The sequence below is a fragment of the Lates calcarifer genome, linkage group LG6, assembly GCF_001640805.2.
Source record: "Lates calcarifer isolate ASB-BC8 linkage group LG6, TLL_Latcal_v3, whole genome shotgun sequence".
In the NCBI taxonomy this organism is placed as follows: domain Eukaryota; kingdom Metazoa; phylum Chordata; class Actinopteri; family Centropomidae; genus Lates; species Lates calcarifer.
The window spans coordinates 261,965-276,087 of NC_066838.1; the positions used below are offsets into that span (position 1 = coordinate 261,965).

Consider the following 14,123-nt stretch of genomic DNA (forward strand, 5'->3'; position numbering starts at 1 on the left):
GCAAGGAAAAACTTCCTTTTAAGAGGCAGAAACCTCGAGCAGAACCAGACTCAGGGTGGGCAGCCATCTGCCTTTAGACAGGGGGGTGATGGGGGGATGGAGTAAGAGAAAAACAGCATTGCAAATACACAGTCTAAGTCAAAATGTAAATAGTAATAATAATTATAATAATTATAGTTAAAGGAATAATTATGACAGAACAGTGAAACATTAATAGCAATAACACTAACTCTAACATTTTCGGCAGTATAGGCTCAATTTCAAGCCAGGATGTACACAAGAGTTTTCTCTAACTAAACTTTGTAAATCATTGTGAAGAATGAATAAAAGTTTTGGCAGCTGAGAGCACAAGAGTAATCACACAGTCTGAGAAGAAATGTATATCTGTGATTTACAATATGATAGGAGATTTGAAACCAATATCATGGAATAAAACTAAAATGCCATGGGAAAAGAATTTGGAGGTTGAGTTTTCTGAAGATATGTGGCAACATAGTCTAGAATGTATTCATACCTCATCATTGTGCATATGCTATGGTTTAATTCAATTTAAAGTACTCCATCACCTGCACTATTCAAAGGATAAATTGTATAAATTGAACTCTTCCCCACTGCAGATCCTGGTTGTCTGAGGTGCAGCTACATACCCGCCACAACAGGACACATGTTCTGGTCATGCACATCCCTCAACGACTATTGGAGACAGATGTTTGATGTATTTTCCAAAATCTGTGGTCAGACTATAACACTTGACTATCACACAGCCATCTTTGGTGTAACACTCACTCACATTCATACTTATATTTAAAGTAACCAGTTTACTGCATGGCTTTAGATATTGAGTGAAGTTGATGTACATATAAGGGACCCACACAGGCACGGGGAGAGCATGCAAACTCCACACAGAAAAGCCCCGGGCAAATTGGGGTTCAAACCCAGAAGCTTCTAAGGTAAATAAATTGAGTCCAAACTTTTTTGTGGCATAAATGTATTTCTGTTTTAGAAAGAGGTGAGGGTTTTGAGGGAAAGCATGACACAATCTGAACATAAAATGAAGAAGTACTCTCAAATTGAAAGACCATGCTCCTGAATAAAGATAGGGGGGAAAAATAAAAAAATTTAATTTAAAAAAAATGTGGATTAACTTTCACCACATGTACAGCAAATTTAAATGGCATTTGGATTACCCTGCTAAGCAAACTTAAAATACATGACTGATATCACACAGACAAGTTATTTGTGTTACAAGCTTTACAACTCATCCCGTTTGCTGTTTAATCTTCGGCGTGCATTACCATCGATCACCTCGTGGTGGCAGATGGCGGATTTCCTTTTTCACTTCTAGGAAATGCAGAGGAGGACAAGGTTTTGTTTCCGGTTCCGGGTCAGTCGTATCCTTCAGAAACAGTCGAAATGTTGACCCGAGTGTCACGTTTTGGGCCCGTTTTTTCCCCGACTCCTGTCTCATTCACCGGCACGGTTCGTTACCCAGTCAAAAACAACTGGTGCCGCTGGTTCGACCGCTGTGACGGAGCTGCACCCTCCTGCGGACAAGGCTGGACACGGTGAGGTCAGCCAGTATGTCAAGGTGAGTTCCTCTCATATTTGTTTCTCGCCGTAAAACGGTTTAAAACATTAGTCTGCGTAAACGTTTAGAAACCGAACAAAGATCAGTGTCTTATGCACAGACATGCAGACAGTTGGTTATCTAACTGACAATCAAAATATACGGTTACACGAAAATGCATAAACCCGCTGTGAATTGTATCAGCTGGGTAACATTAGCAAACTAGAGACACACACTGCTCAGGTTACTTGCTGAAGTTCAGCTTAGGTAGGTTTGCTTCTATTACAGTAGATGTGACACTGATCAGTATAAGAATGAGAGAATAATTCCAATTTACATTTCTAGATGTAAATGAGAACACCGGTGCTGAGTCCAGAGAAGCGGAGCCCAGTTTGGATCTCAAACCTCAATTTTTTTTAATGTAAAAAAGAAATAGAGCAGATTGCATTACTAAACTAAACACACCAAGTTAAGTGCAAACATAAAATTAGTAGCTACCTCAATACTGACCATGTCCCTATCAGTATGTAATTCAGGTACAGTTGACATCACTAACAGCCTCCAGTGTTAAGTAAGTACCAGAGGGCCAGTAATGTTTGTCTGCAAAACAGCATACTCTCCACTATGAGTACAAAGACGCACATAAGAATACCTTATACACCCAAGGCATCGTAGTGCTAAGACTAATAATTATTTGAATTACCGATTACTCATTACTGTGGTTAATCAACTAGTTGGATCTAAAATCATCTGTCTCATTTAAATAATACAGAGTCTTTGTTCAAATTATTATGTCACCTCTGCAACAAATGGCATTGCCTTGGCGTAAAAGGGGTAACTACTTTAGCCATAATTTATTATTCCTCTACAAAAGAGATTGGCAGGGAGGTCAGGAGGAAGCAAAATGCAACAGTCAGCCTATGGGACAGCATGTCTTATATTATTCAGCCAAGGGAGTCAAGTATGAATCTTGCTGTCTTAAACACAATTATAGTTTATTTTATCTGAGCTTAGGTCTGTGCGATAGTGTCATATCATATCCCAATAACAATATATGTTATACATGCTACAGAGATAGCCCCTCTTTGGAGAGGGGTCTACCTGTAAGCCTCCACTGTGGAGACCCTCTCAGTGTATGCTCCGCTCTCGGGTCCCCTCCACTGTCAAGACCAGAAATGATGACATTTGTTTTTGTCTGTCATAGATGCATCATTTGATAATTCTTTACAGTGGAAAGCTTGCCGTTGAGCACTGCACAACATGTTGCAAACTTTACCACTGCCCCCTTTGAATTGTCCATGACATATATATATATATATATATATATATATATATATATATATATATATATATATATATATATGTAATGTGCTAAATAATACACAGAAAATATCTCATGACATAATCAAGAGGTTCCTTATTTTATGAAAGTAAGTAAGTAACTCTTCCTGCCTTCCATGAGTGCCGACATTGCTTACATGGGTAAAACTTGTAATTAGCCTATATTTCCTCTAAAGATCTTCAGGTTTACAGTACAAGTAGACACACCAACTTCTCATGTCATATTAAACACCCACAGTTGTCAGTACATATTAAATTCAGCTTTCAAAGGGAAATTCTGAATGAGTAGAATATGTGAAAGCAATAGCGAATGTACATAAGATGGGTTAATATACATGTTGCCATAGCAGCATAGATACCCATGTTATGTGCCAAGTAGACAGAATATACACAATCAATATATAGGCTAAAGTTAAGGAATAAATAGTTTTTAAGTTACAGTGTTACAATGTTTACTAATTAAACAAATATAAATCTACTACAAGTTCCCTTATACCAGAAGAAGAATCCAGAAGTGTCTACATGATTTTATTTTGTTTTTTTTTTCCCTGTGTATTTTCGGTCCTGACAGTGGATACGACCTGAGAGCGAAGCATACACGGAGAGGGTCTCCACACTGGAGACCTGCAGGCAGACTGTATTGCCACATTTAGGAAATAGCTTCTCGATTTGTCTTGGCTGGTCCTTCTCCTGTCTGGAGATACCCAGTTCTGTCTCAGCTTCATTCACCACGCTGGTTTTCACACTTCTGCATCCATGTGGTGGCATGTAAGAATGAAAACCACGATGATGAAAAAATATGACCTTAAACAGTGTATTTTGTGCCAGATTTTGGGGGTTTTTGGCAGCCAATATGTTCATTAATATACAAGAATTTCAGCCATATGGAACAACTACTGGACGAATGTTTTAAATAGCCAAATAGTACCCTGCATTTAAACAACAATAAAGCACAAAATGTTATGACCCAACTAATGTTATTTATCAAAAGTAGTCAGCAGTAGTCGACTGCACTCCTTGAGGGATGTCAGCTTTTTCATTTCAGAGTTGTACTAAATGTTAGTATGCAAGTTGAGCCAAGTCACATGACCAAACCATGAATGAAACTGCATGGCTAAAACCAAGCTTTTGCATAATATATGTTTATATGTAAAAAGGGATACCTCCATTATTTTGGAACTTGGGTCATGTTTTTGGATGTAAATGATAGACAAGGACAAAACTCTTTGGAATTGGTTCAGTATTGATCAAGAAGAGTGAACCTGGACACTGCGAACTGCAGCCGTAATGTAAACAAAAGTTGCACGTGTCCACATGAACTCTGATTTTGACACAACATAAATGATAGAGCATGATATGAAAGGAGATATGTTTTCATCTGATATATATCATCATATTGCACAGCCCTATCTGAGCCTGAAAAAACAGTCCTGTTGTGGTCCAAGTTGTGACATAATTAATAAAAATTAAAGACTAAAAACAAGTCAATGAAACTAGTTGAAACGAGCTGGTCTGTACTGTATCTGATGTCTTGTGTATAGAATTTGTTTTTCTTTGTGTTGTGTCAGAATCCAGATTTCCATGGCTTCTCCAGTGATCCTGTAGTGGATGTGTGGAACATGAGGGTGGGCTTCTTCTTTGGCATTTCATTGGCTCTTGTTATTGGAGGAACATTCATCCACTATCTACCAGATCATGGGTGAGTTCTCAGTTCTTCCTCTTTTCATATCTTCTGTCATTTTGCTGTCAAACTTTAAATGATGACCAATCAAGACACGTGAAGGTTCTGCTGAACCATGGTTTCCTCTCAAAGGACTAAAGTGTCAGGCTTTTTGATATTTTTTGCTTTTCTTTATACAGCAAATACTTGACTACATAACTACATAAAAGCAGACTTGTGTTACTTTTCTTGGACAAAATAAAGTTAAACAAAAACATTAGTCACATAGCAAAGCTTAGGTATCATGACCAATTTATTTACCATTGGAAACAGGTAATACAATTCAACAGCAGCACAGACTACAGCCTCCAAATGACCATGAAGCTGAATCAACCCATGTCTAAAAGAGTTCAAAGACAATAGAGTTTTTTGTGTTTCCAAACTTAATGATTTCAGCTGTTCAGTTTGTATTGTAACAGTTTTGTTATTTAACCATTTTAAAACACAGACAATCTGATGCTTGACAATCTTTTACATTGTACTCTTTTTTTCTGAACAGAGCAAGGGCTGCTAATTCAAAAGTTGAGACAAAGTTCACAAGTGATCCAGTTTAACAATAGAAAAATAATATCAGTGTGTCAGGAAAAACATATAGAGCAAGGTTATCCACTGTAGGGGCTTAACAATTCACAAACGCATTTTCGTTTTCGCAATTAGTTCTTAAATCTGCATTAATCAATTTGCTCATTTTAAGAAAGGATTACTGAGGAGCAAGTTTGGACCTGAATGGTCACAGCTCATGCTGTCACAGCATCCAGCATACAGCATCCATGGCTTCAGTCTACTATGTTGCTTGTCCCTCTCTCCCCCTTGTTGTCTGCATGCATCTTTACTATCAACAAAACAACAAAAAAACAAAACAAAACACACACACACACACACACACACAAACAAACACAAAGGTCATAAACAAGCAAGTAAACAAAACACAAAAAACTGAAGGATCAGTGACTGTGAAAAGTGACGCTCATTACAATCACTTCTGCTCCATTGCTCCTGTTCCTTTTCTGGGTGAAAGTTTCTCCTTACCACTGTCGCCTAGTGTTTGCTTATTGTCAGAAAGTCTACTGTTAACTTCTTGTTTCTATGGTTATAACTGTTACTAAACCCCCTTTTTATTTACTCTTGTGACTTTGTGGAGTTTAGTCCTTATGCACTTGCCAGTTGACGATGTCACGTTTCTTTACAATCTGTTGTCATTTTCTGTATTTACCATGGGTGAGTTATAGTGGATGTCCACTGTGTGCATTCATGCATAAAAGTAAGTTAAAATCCTTTTTAGCTAACAGCAGATCGAATGTATTGTTAGCATGACTATTGTTTTCTTTAATATCCATCCCAAAACTGTTTCTTTGAGTGCTTGATGTATGCATTGCATAATTACCCTAACAGGGACATGGTATAGTATTTCTTGTCATTGTAGCTTAATTACATCATGTTTCTGAGCATCCAGACTCTCTTTTATGCCTAACGGGGTGTTTTGTGTAACTTCGTGAGTATTTTAAAACTGTTGATCGTATATTCACAGGCTTTTCACATGCGGTTATTCTGGTCAGTTACTGATTTAGGGTGTATTTCCAGTGATTGCAATGGCTTTAATCCATGTATACTCAATCGTGGTTCATGTAATTTTATAAGTTAGATTTATTTATTTATTAAGATTGACTTTGATATGTTTTTCATGTTGTGGAAGACTGATACATTATTTTATATTTTCTGTTTCTCTAGGACACACACACCCACATAAATACCCACATCCACTATCAAGCCAGCATCCCAGAGATATCATCTTTACACTTATGGTGGGATTTGTTGGGTCTCTCTCTGTAAATATAATTATATAAAGCGTATGGTCCAGATCTGCTCTATATGAAAAGTGCTTTGAGATAACTTTTGTTGTGATTCAGTGCTACATATTGTAAACTGACTTGACAAGAAAAAGAAAAAAATGTAGTCATTTGGGACTTCAGGGGCTCTGTGCTGCTCATCTCAAGTGAGCTGTCCGCCCCACCAATCCAACAACACAAATAATCAAGTCATCAGTTCAGGCAGATAAACATGTAAATAAACATATATGTAAATAACATAAAAAATAACATATAAAAACAAAAAAAATAAAAGTAAGCTGGGGGGCAACATAAATAAATAGGCAGTGACATAAGCGAAAACATTAAAATAAGAATGCAATCTCACAGTTTTGATAACCGTAAAGTTGTTTTTTGCTGAAGTTATTGTCTTATATGACATCATCTATATCTTATATTGTGTTGACCTTTAAAAAGAAAAGAAAACAAAAAACACATTTACAACAGACACACAAAGCTACAGATAATATTATTCAAGATAAACCTACAAATATCTTTCCACGATTTATGGGTATGTGTGCATTTCCAGAACAAATGGACTTCATCAGTTATAAATTTTGAATAAAAAAACAAAAAAGTGGATAACATCGACAAATGATTTTAAATGAAAAGTCTTTAACCTTATTGGCCGAATAGAATTTTTGTGCAGAGTCCAAACTTTTTTCCAGAATATAATTTTAATTACCTTCCCGAAAAGCTATTCCAGGTGATTGCATTCTATTTTTCCATAAAAAATTGAAAAGTAGCAGGGGTGTAAGACAGATCTCTTATAAACAACTGGTTAAAATTTCTTTGTACTTTAAGTATAATTTGGAAAATATTTTAAGTACTACTTTTTTATCCTTATTGATAGAGAACCCCAAGTATGTTCCTGTACTTATAACCAGAATGATTGATATCACTGCCAATAGTAATTTGTTTAAATTCAAGTGTATTCCAGAAGCCTTAGGAAATACACAAGATATTTGATCAGATCTTCTAAAAAAGAGAAAGGGAACAGAAAATATAATAGTGCCTGATATAGGAAAGGCACATCATCTTTAAATAACAAAAACTTGCGCCTGTGGGAGCTTGAATGGTATGGTGATAAACTGTGTAAGGAATTAGGGCTGCAAGATATTAGGAGCACATGTGATATGCAATAGCATTGTTAAATATTGTGATGAAGATATTACTTGTGATAGATAGACAAATATTTACGTATACTGTGTTAATGTCTTTCTGCTTTGAGTTCACTGCTAACAAAGACCATGAACAGTGAGTAGCCTTGGCTGACACTGAAAAAGTGAAATGCATTAATTCCATTCAAACAACATGGCTTTATTGAAAAAAATGCACCTAATGTCCCTAATGAAAACACAGGCAGAATAGACAGGTGTGTGCCTTTCCAAATAATGTCCAATCCATTTGATTTACCACAGGTCAACTCAAATCAAGCTGTAGAGACATCTCAAAGATGATCAAGAGAAACAGGAGGTACTTGAGCTAAATTTCAAGTGTCATAGCAAGTCTGAATATTTATTTTTTATTTTATTTTATTTTAATTTATTTTCAAAAATCACAAAAAATCTGTCTTGTCTTTGTCATTGGGGGTATTGAGTGCTGATTGATGAGGGAAAATTTGATTTGACTCATTTTACTTTATGAATACACTGTTGATCATTGCCAGTTCTAGGTTTTTGGATACAGTTTACTATCAATTTTATATTCGGCTTATTAAATCCATTTTTGTCTTCAAATATAGGCACTAGGGCTGAACTATTTTGGGAAAAAATCTAAATGTGATTTTTTGACAGATATTGCGATTTGACTTGCAGTATAATTTTGAAAGTCAAGCTTCAGTCCAGGATTCTCTATATACATGTAAAACGTGATGGAGCATTACCATTTAAGATACCATTGAAATATTAACTGCTCTGTGTACTAATCCAAGGATGAGAATGAAAATATACAAATCCAAAATGTATTTATTCTAACAAAAGATGAACCATATAACAGTTCTGACAGGAGACTGAACAGGTACAGAGAGCAAGTAGAGACAGACACAGCTGATTAAAACTACAGGATTCCTTCTGGTAAGAAAATACAAAACATAAATACAAAGCTAACTTAATGTTCATTCTACCATTTTCTCTCTTTTTCTCTTCTTTCTCTCTCTCCTTGACTCAACCTGGTATTCTGCAGCTTTATAATATCAGTGTGGATAATTTTCCCACAGCGAGCCGCCGCTACATAATATGTATAATGGAAAGTATAGTATAGTATAGTACAAAGTTGGCATCTTGGTCACAGCTCAGTTATCTCTCTTACCGGCCTGTTGATGCTGTCAGTCTTTTAACTCGTCATAACACCGGTAGTTTCAGCTTTAGCTGTGTCTGTTTTCCAGTTTACAGCCTGTTGCTCCTGCAGTGCTCTGTGTGTGAACTGTGAGTCTTTGCGATTTGCAAATCACATTTGTTCAAATTGCAGTTGTGGTTTGATTTCGATAAATTGTTCAGGCACCCTTTACTTTAAGCCTGTATATTATCAGCCTTGTTGCAATATTCAACAAGAGCTTCTTTTTCAGTTATTGACAGATTCATGGGAGGTTTTAGGTTTTAAGATAAGTGATGGTAGATTCTCTCCTCATTCTCTTCAGCTATCAATCTTGGTAAAATCAGAATTGTATTCCCTCAGGTACTTAACAGTTTTATGTTTCTAAAGTTCCTATTTAATGCAATACTTTTTTCAGTTTGAGCCTCATTCCAGTACTGCTGAATCAGTCACTTTATTTCAAGTAGTTATGATGAAGATTTGTGTCATTGCATTTTTTGTTTTTTTGGAAACCAGTCAATAATAAATTCTATAAAAGATCTTGCACTGTTAGACCATACTTTGTCATTCAAAAACTTTTCTCTTTAAATATCTGTATGTAAAAACTAGCAGCCAAGGTAATGCTATCCAAAGTAACTATATGATTAGATAATGTTCAGGTGCTCAGGACCAAGTACAATAATGTCAGTTTTGTCTGAATTTAGAAGTAAGGAATTACATGTTATCTAGAAGTTTGACTATCTGATTAGTTTCATCTGTCTTCATACAGTGTCATATGTGTAGTAATGGAAATTAATAATATTGCCTCAAGGAAGCATGTTCAGGTAAAACGTATCAGTTCTAGCACAGAACCCTGTGGATCTTCATGACTAACTTTTGTGAGCAATGAAGAGCATTGTTAATATGAACAAATTGAAATCTATCTGATAAATGACTTAAATCAGCCTTATGCAGTCCCCAATTCCAATACCTAATAAATGTTCCTGTCCCTGTAATGAAATCTTGTGGTCAGTGGTGTCGAATGCAACACTAAGATCTAGTAGGACAATTACAGAGCAAAGTACAAGTCCATGAGATGACCATTTGTACCTTTCACCAGTGCTGCTTCTGTGTTAAACTTTAAATCCTGACATACCATTCCTATGCAAATACGGATGGCTCCTCCAGTCCACATGCCGAGGTATCCTTGGGTAAGATACTGAATCCTGCTTTGCCCCCAGTGTGTGAATGTGTTAGAAAGCACTTTGTGTGTTTAAAAACAAGTGCTGAATGAATGTGTGTGTGAATGGGTGAATGTGATCTGTAGTGTGTGAAGCGCACAAGGATTTTACAACTTTAGGGGAGGTTGGATGTTGGTCTATGGTTAGGCAAAAACATCTCAAAAGTAGGCTTTTTAAGTTATGGTTTAATTACTACAACCACCATGGGATGCTTCTGGTCCCATTTGAATTTTTGGTACAAAGGCAGTAGACTTTGTCAGTCTCGTCTGGTAGGCCCTTCTATCATTTTTAAGATAGCCTGGCATATTTTGATCACCTCCATTCACACCTGTTGGTTCTTTAGCCTAAGGTTCTAGTGCAGTGCAAATCCATGATTTGTGTCTCCATGATGTCAGAGCACTTTTTCTGTCCCTGGTTAAGTTGCACAATCTGAGTAATGTTTCCTCTCATAGCGCTGATTTCCTCACAGACCAAGTGATTTCTTTCTTCGGTGTGCTATTCCAGTTTTCATGAATCAGTGATACCAAGTTGTTGGACAGAATGTTGATCAACCAAGCATGTGTGCAAACAAAGTAAGGAGGGTTGTTAGCGTCTGATTTTCCCCTTCGCTTGGAGGTGGTTTGGTTGGAGTAATGGGCAGATCAAGCAGTTGTCCATGAGGACATTACATCTAACTCTAGAACTGTTGCTAGGCAGGGGTGAAGTATCGTTAGCCAGTCTTGCTGCGTTGCACATGGTCTTTGCTATTCACCACATTTTTTCATCTTGTCAGTGCCTGAACTTGAGATTTTGGGATCACATTTATCACCAAATACTTAAGGTCAAGTTCATAATTGCAGTCTGTTAGAGGCAGGCTATATGTAATTATGTTTTCACTAATAATATTAAACTTGGTAATGGAGCTCAGTTAGAAGAGTGTTAACTGCGCCATCTTGGATCCCCTCGCCTGAGCTTTTTTATCTCCTTTCAGCTGATTGCTTGTTTTTGAACATCACCCACACAGTTCTGATTAAGTTTTTTGGTGCTGAGTTCTTAATTCATTGGACCTTAATATGTTTTGTTATGTTTCTTAATGATTCATGAATATCCTCTGTGTGTGTGTGTGTGTGTGTGTGTGTGTGTGTGTGTGTGTGTGTGTGTGTGTGTGTGTGTGTGTATTCCAGAATGCAACAGTGGGCCAGAAGGGAGGCAGAGTATGTGATCCAGCAGAGAGAGAAGGAGGGGCTTCCTCTCATAGATGAGAACTACTATGACCCAAATAAGATTGTTCTGCCCTCAGCTGGAGAAGAGTAGGATGTCCCAACATCCACTTAATGTATTTTGTGATTATTGTATTCCTTCATAATCTAATAAATGATGTTCTTGGTGAATTGTGATTTTGTTATGTATGGACAGTTACTTGGAACAGACATTTTATGGACCCTTTCAGAGTGTGACCCAGTGCTGGGTACTGAAGACACATTGTGATCAGTACTGAAGAGGAATTCTGGTTTGATACCTAGCCCTAGAAATACAGAAAAAGTGAACTCTGGTTTTCTGCATTGATTGGTCAGTTGGTAATTATCTGATCTTCATCTAGGTCACAAGTAGAAACACTATGTGCTTAAGCTAGTAACACAATTAAAATCTTCTGCGTCTTTAATGTACATATCCATTCAGAGTCCTGGTGGAGAAAGTGAATGTGCTGATGTACTGTGATAAGTGTCCTGTATCACTTCCAGTTGCCAGTGTGTCAGAGATATGATGAAAGTTTCTGAAACTATCCAGTGTGTAACTGTCACTGCAGCAACAGGTGTTGGTGGTGTTCCTCAGCTCTCCATTAGTGTGACTCCTCACACCTCCCCTTAATCTCTGAAAATTTAAATACTATGGCATCTAAGCCACAGTATTTAGTACTATGGCATACGTTGGAGACGGCATAGCTAGCAAAACCTATAGTAACTTGCAGTCAAGCAAGAGAAGCGCCAATGCTTATACGAGGTATGGCTATTGAAAAATAAAACTGCTTATGAGGATAAAACCATGTGGTTCACAGTCACACCGAGTGTTATATATTAAAGATTGGGTATTCACACACAACTGCTGTAAATTTCCGATAAGTGACATCTTTAGTTCACTGCTAGCTACTGATTGAAGTGCATGTGTTTTTGCTAAAGCATCAGAAAATTATTGACTTAAAAGTTAATAATTAACTTGAAATTTTTGGTGAAATTGAACAAAACAGCAGCCCAGTCTTTTTGTACGTTGTATGAGGAACACTGCATGTCACATGCACGTGTGTTTGAATGGCAGATTTTGTGAAGGCATAGAGGATGTCCAAGACACTGAACATTCTGGAAATCCGTGCACGTCAAAAACTTGAAAACATTAAACAAATTGAACAAATTGTTCGAAATTATCAACGACTCAGTATAAGAATGATAGCAGGGAGGAGGGACTTCCGGGAGGCCTCCTGACCAAAGCAAAATAAAACTGCCCCAAAGTTAGAATGAAATGAAGTTAGTGCTAGTTAGTCTATATCTGAAATATCTAGAAGAGGGCGAGGAGGCCACCGAAAAACAGACATGGCAAAGAAAGGCTTCACATGGGGAAATTGGAACATCAGCCAGACGGAGGGAATGTGTGGAGGCATGGAGGGTCATGAAGGAAAGCAACATAAGGTTCCAAACTCTCTACCCACCCTGGCGGAGAGTCTTCCATGAAGACATGACAACAACTTAAAACAACAAAGCACCACGACCCTGCTGGAAAAACCAGCATAGACCAGCATAGCTGGTTACCAGCATTACCAGCATATGTTGTGTTTTGGTGCTGGTATGCTGGTCCAATTCAACAAGCAATAAGAAAATTCCAATAAATTATTTACACATTAACTACATTAAAGTTAAGGATACATAAAACTTCTTTTGCTCACACTGTCACTCTTTCAGTGGGGTTTTTTTGTTTGTTAATGTCCATTATTTTCTCTGTTATATACCACCCAGCCTTTCCCCATCTGGCCTGCAGCTCTGTCGCTTCCAGGTTTTTGCCAGAAAGCCACTCCCTGAAGCAGACTGAAAAGAAATACAGATGGACAAGTACCTGAATATTAAATGTGGGTGGGTTTTAAAAGATTAATCTACATGAGCATGATCAGGGTTACCTACTGTATTGTTACTTGTGTATACAGTACCAATCAAAAGTTTGAACAGACCTTCTAATTCAATTACTTTTCTTTATTTTCTTTATAATTTTCTATATTGTAGATTAATATTGAAGACATCACAACTATGAAGGAAAACATATGGAATTACGTAGTGAACAAAAGACAAAAAGTAAATGTGAATTAATGTATAAAGTAATAAAAAACAAAGACAAACTACTGAATATGAGGGTGTGTCAAAACTTTTGACTGGCACTGTATGTGTTTGTAAAAGTGAAGAATTTTTAAGTTTTATCTATCACGTATCCTAAGAAGTTTGATAAATATCAAGGTCAAGGGTTCTGCAGAAAATAGTAACTCTGTTTTGTAAGAGTATGTGAATGCAGTGATATCAAATAACAAATAACTCAGTCCTTAGCAACCCACAAGAGCACATGGCTAATGCTACCAAAAATGCCATACCTTTCAATGATTGGAGCTTCTCTGGGGTCAAAGGCTGCCTGGTGGTTTTTGTGGGGGGACACTCCTTCCAGATTGACACAGCCAACTCCTTCACAAACATAGTCTCGGGTGTGATTTTTAATCCTGGCCACATCTCCTTCCAAGTGAATCTGACAAAAAACACACACACAGTAATACACACAAAAGTCAAAAACAACTACACACAAAAGTGTAATTAGGGTATGAACCAATGATGGAGAGGTCTTCTTTGTAAAGATACTCAGCATATGCATTGCATATGCACTGAGAATCAAACTTTGTCTTTAACTCTTATGGCATAAGCTTATTATTACATCCTTCCCAGAAATATGTGAAAAAATGAAGATATGATAACTTTCTTGCTGGATGCTAGCCCAACATGAATGAAGTTCCTTGAGTTTGAGTTACAATGCCTGATCCTGTGTGAATAAGCCCTAAGGTTCTTAAAATAACAATAAATGTGAATGTAAATACA

The 14,123-nt window shown here is 37.0% G+C and overlaps 1 protein-coding gene across 1 annotated transcript; it reads left to right on the forward strand.

The window, feature by feature from the left end:
* The first annotated feature begins 1,398 nt into the window (after positions 1-1,398).
* Positions 1,399-11,396, forward strand: ndufb11 (NADH:ubiquinone oxidoreductase subunit B11). The gene is given in 4 exon segments (XM_018701507.2): positions 1,399-1,451; positions 1,453-1,588; positions 4,477-4,607; positions 11,190-11,396. Coding segments are annotated over 4 exon segments (435 nt in total). The 5' UTR covers positions 1,399-1,413; the 3' UTR covers positions 11,320-11,396.
* Positions 11,397-14,123: the final 2,727 nt, after the last annotated feature.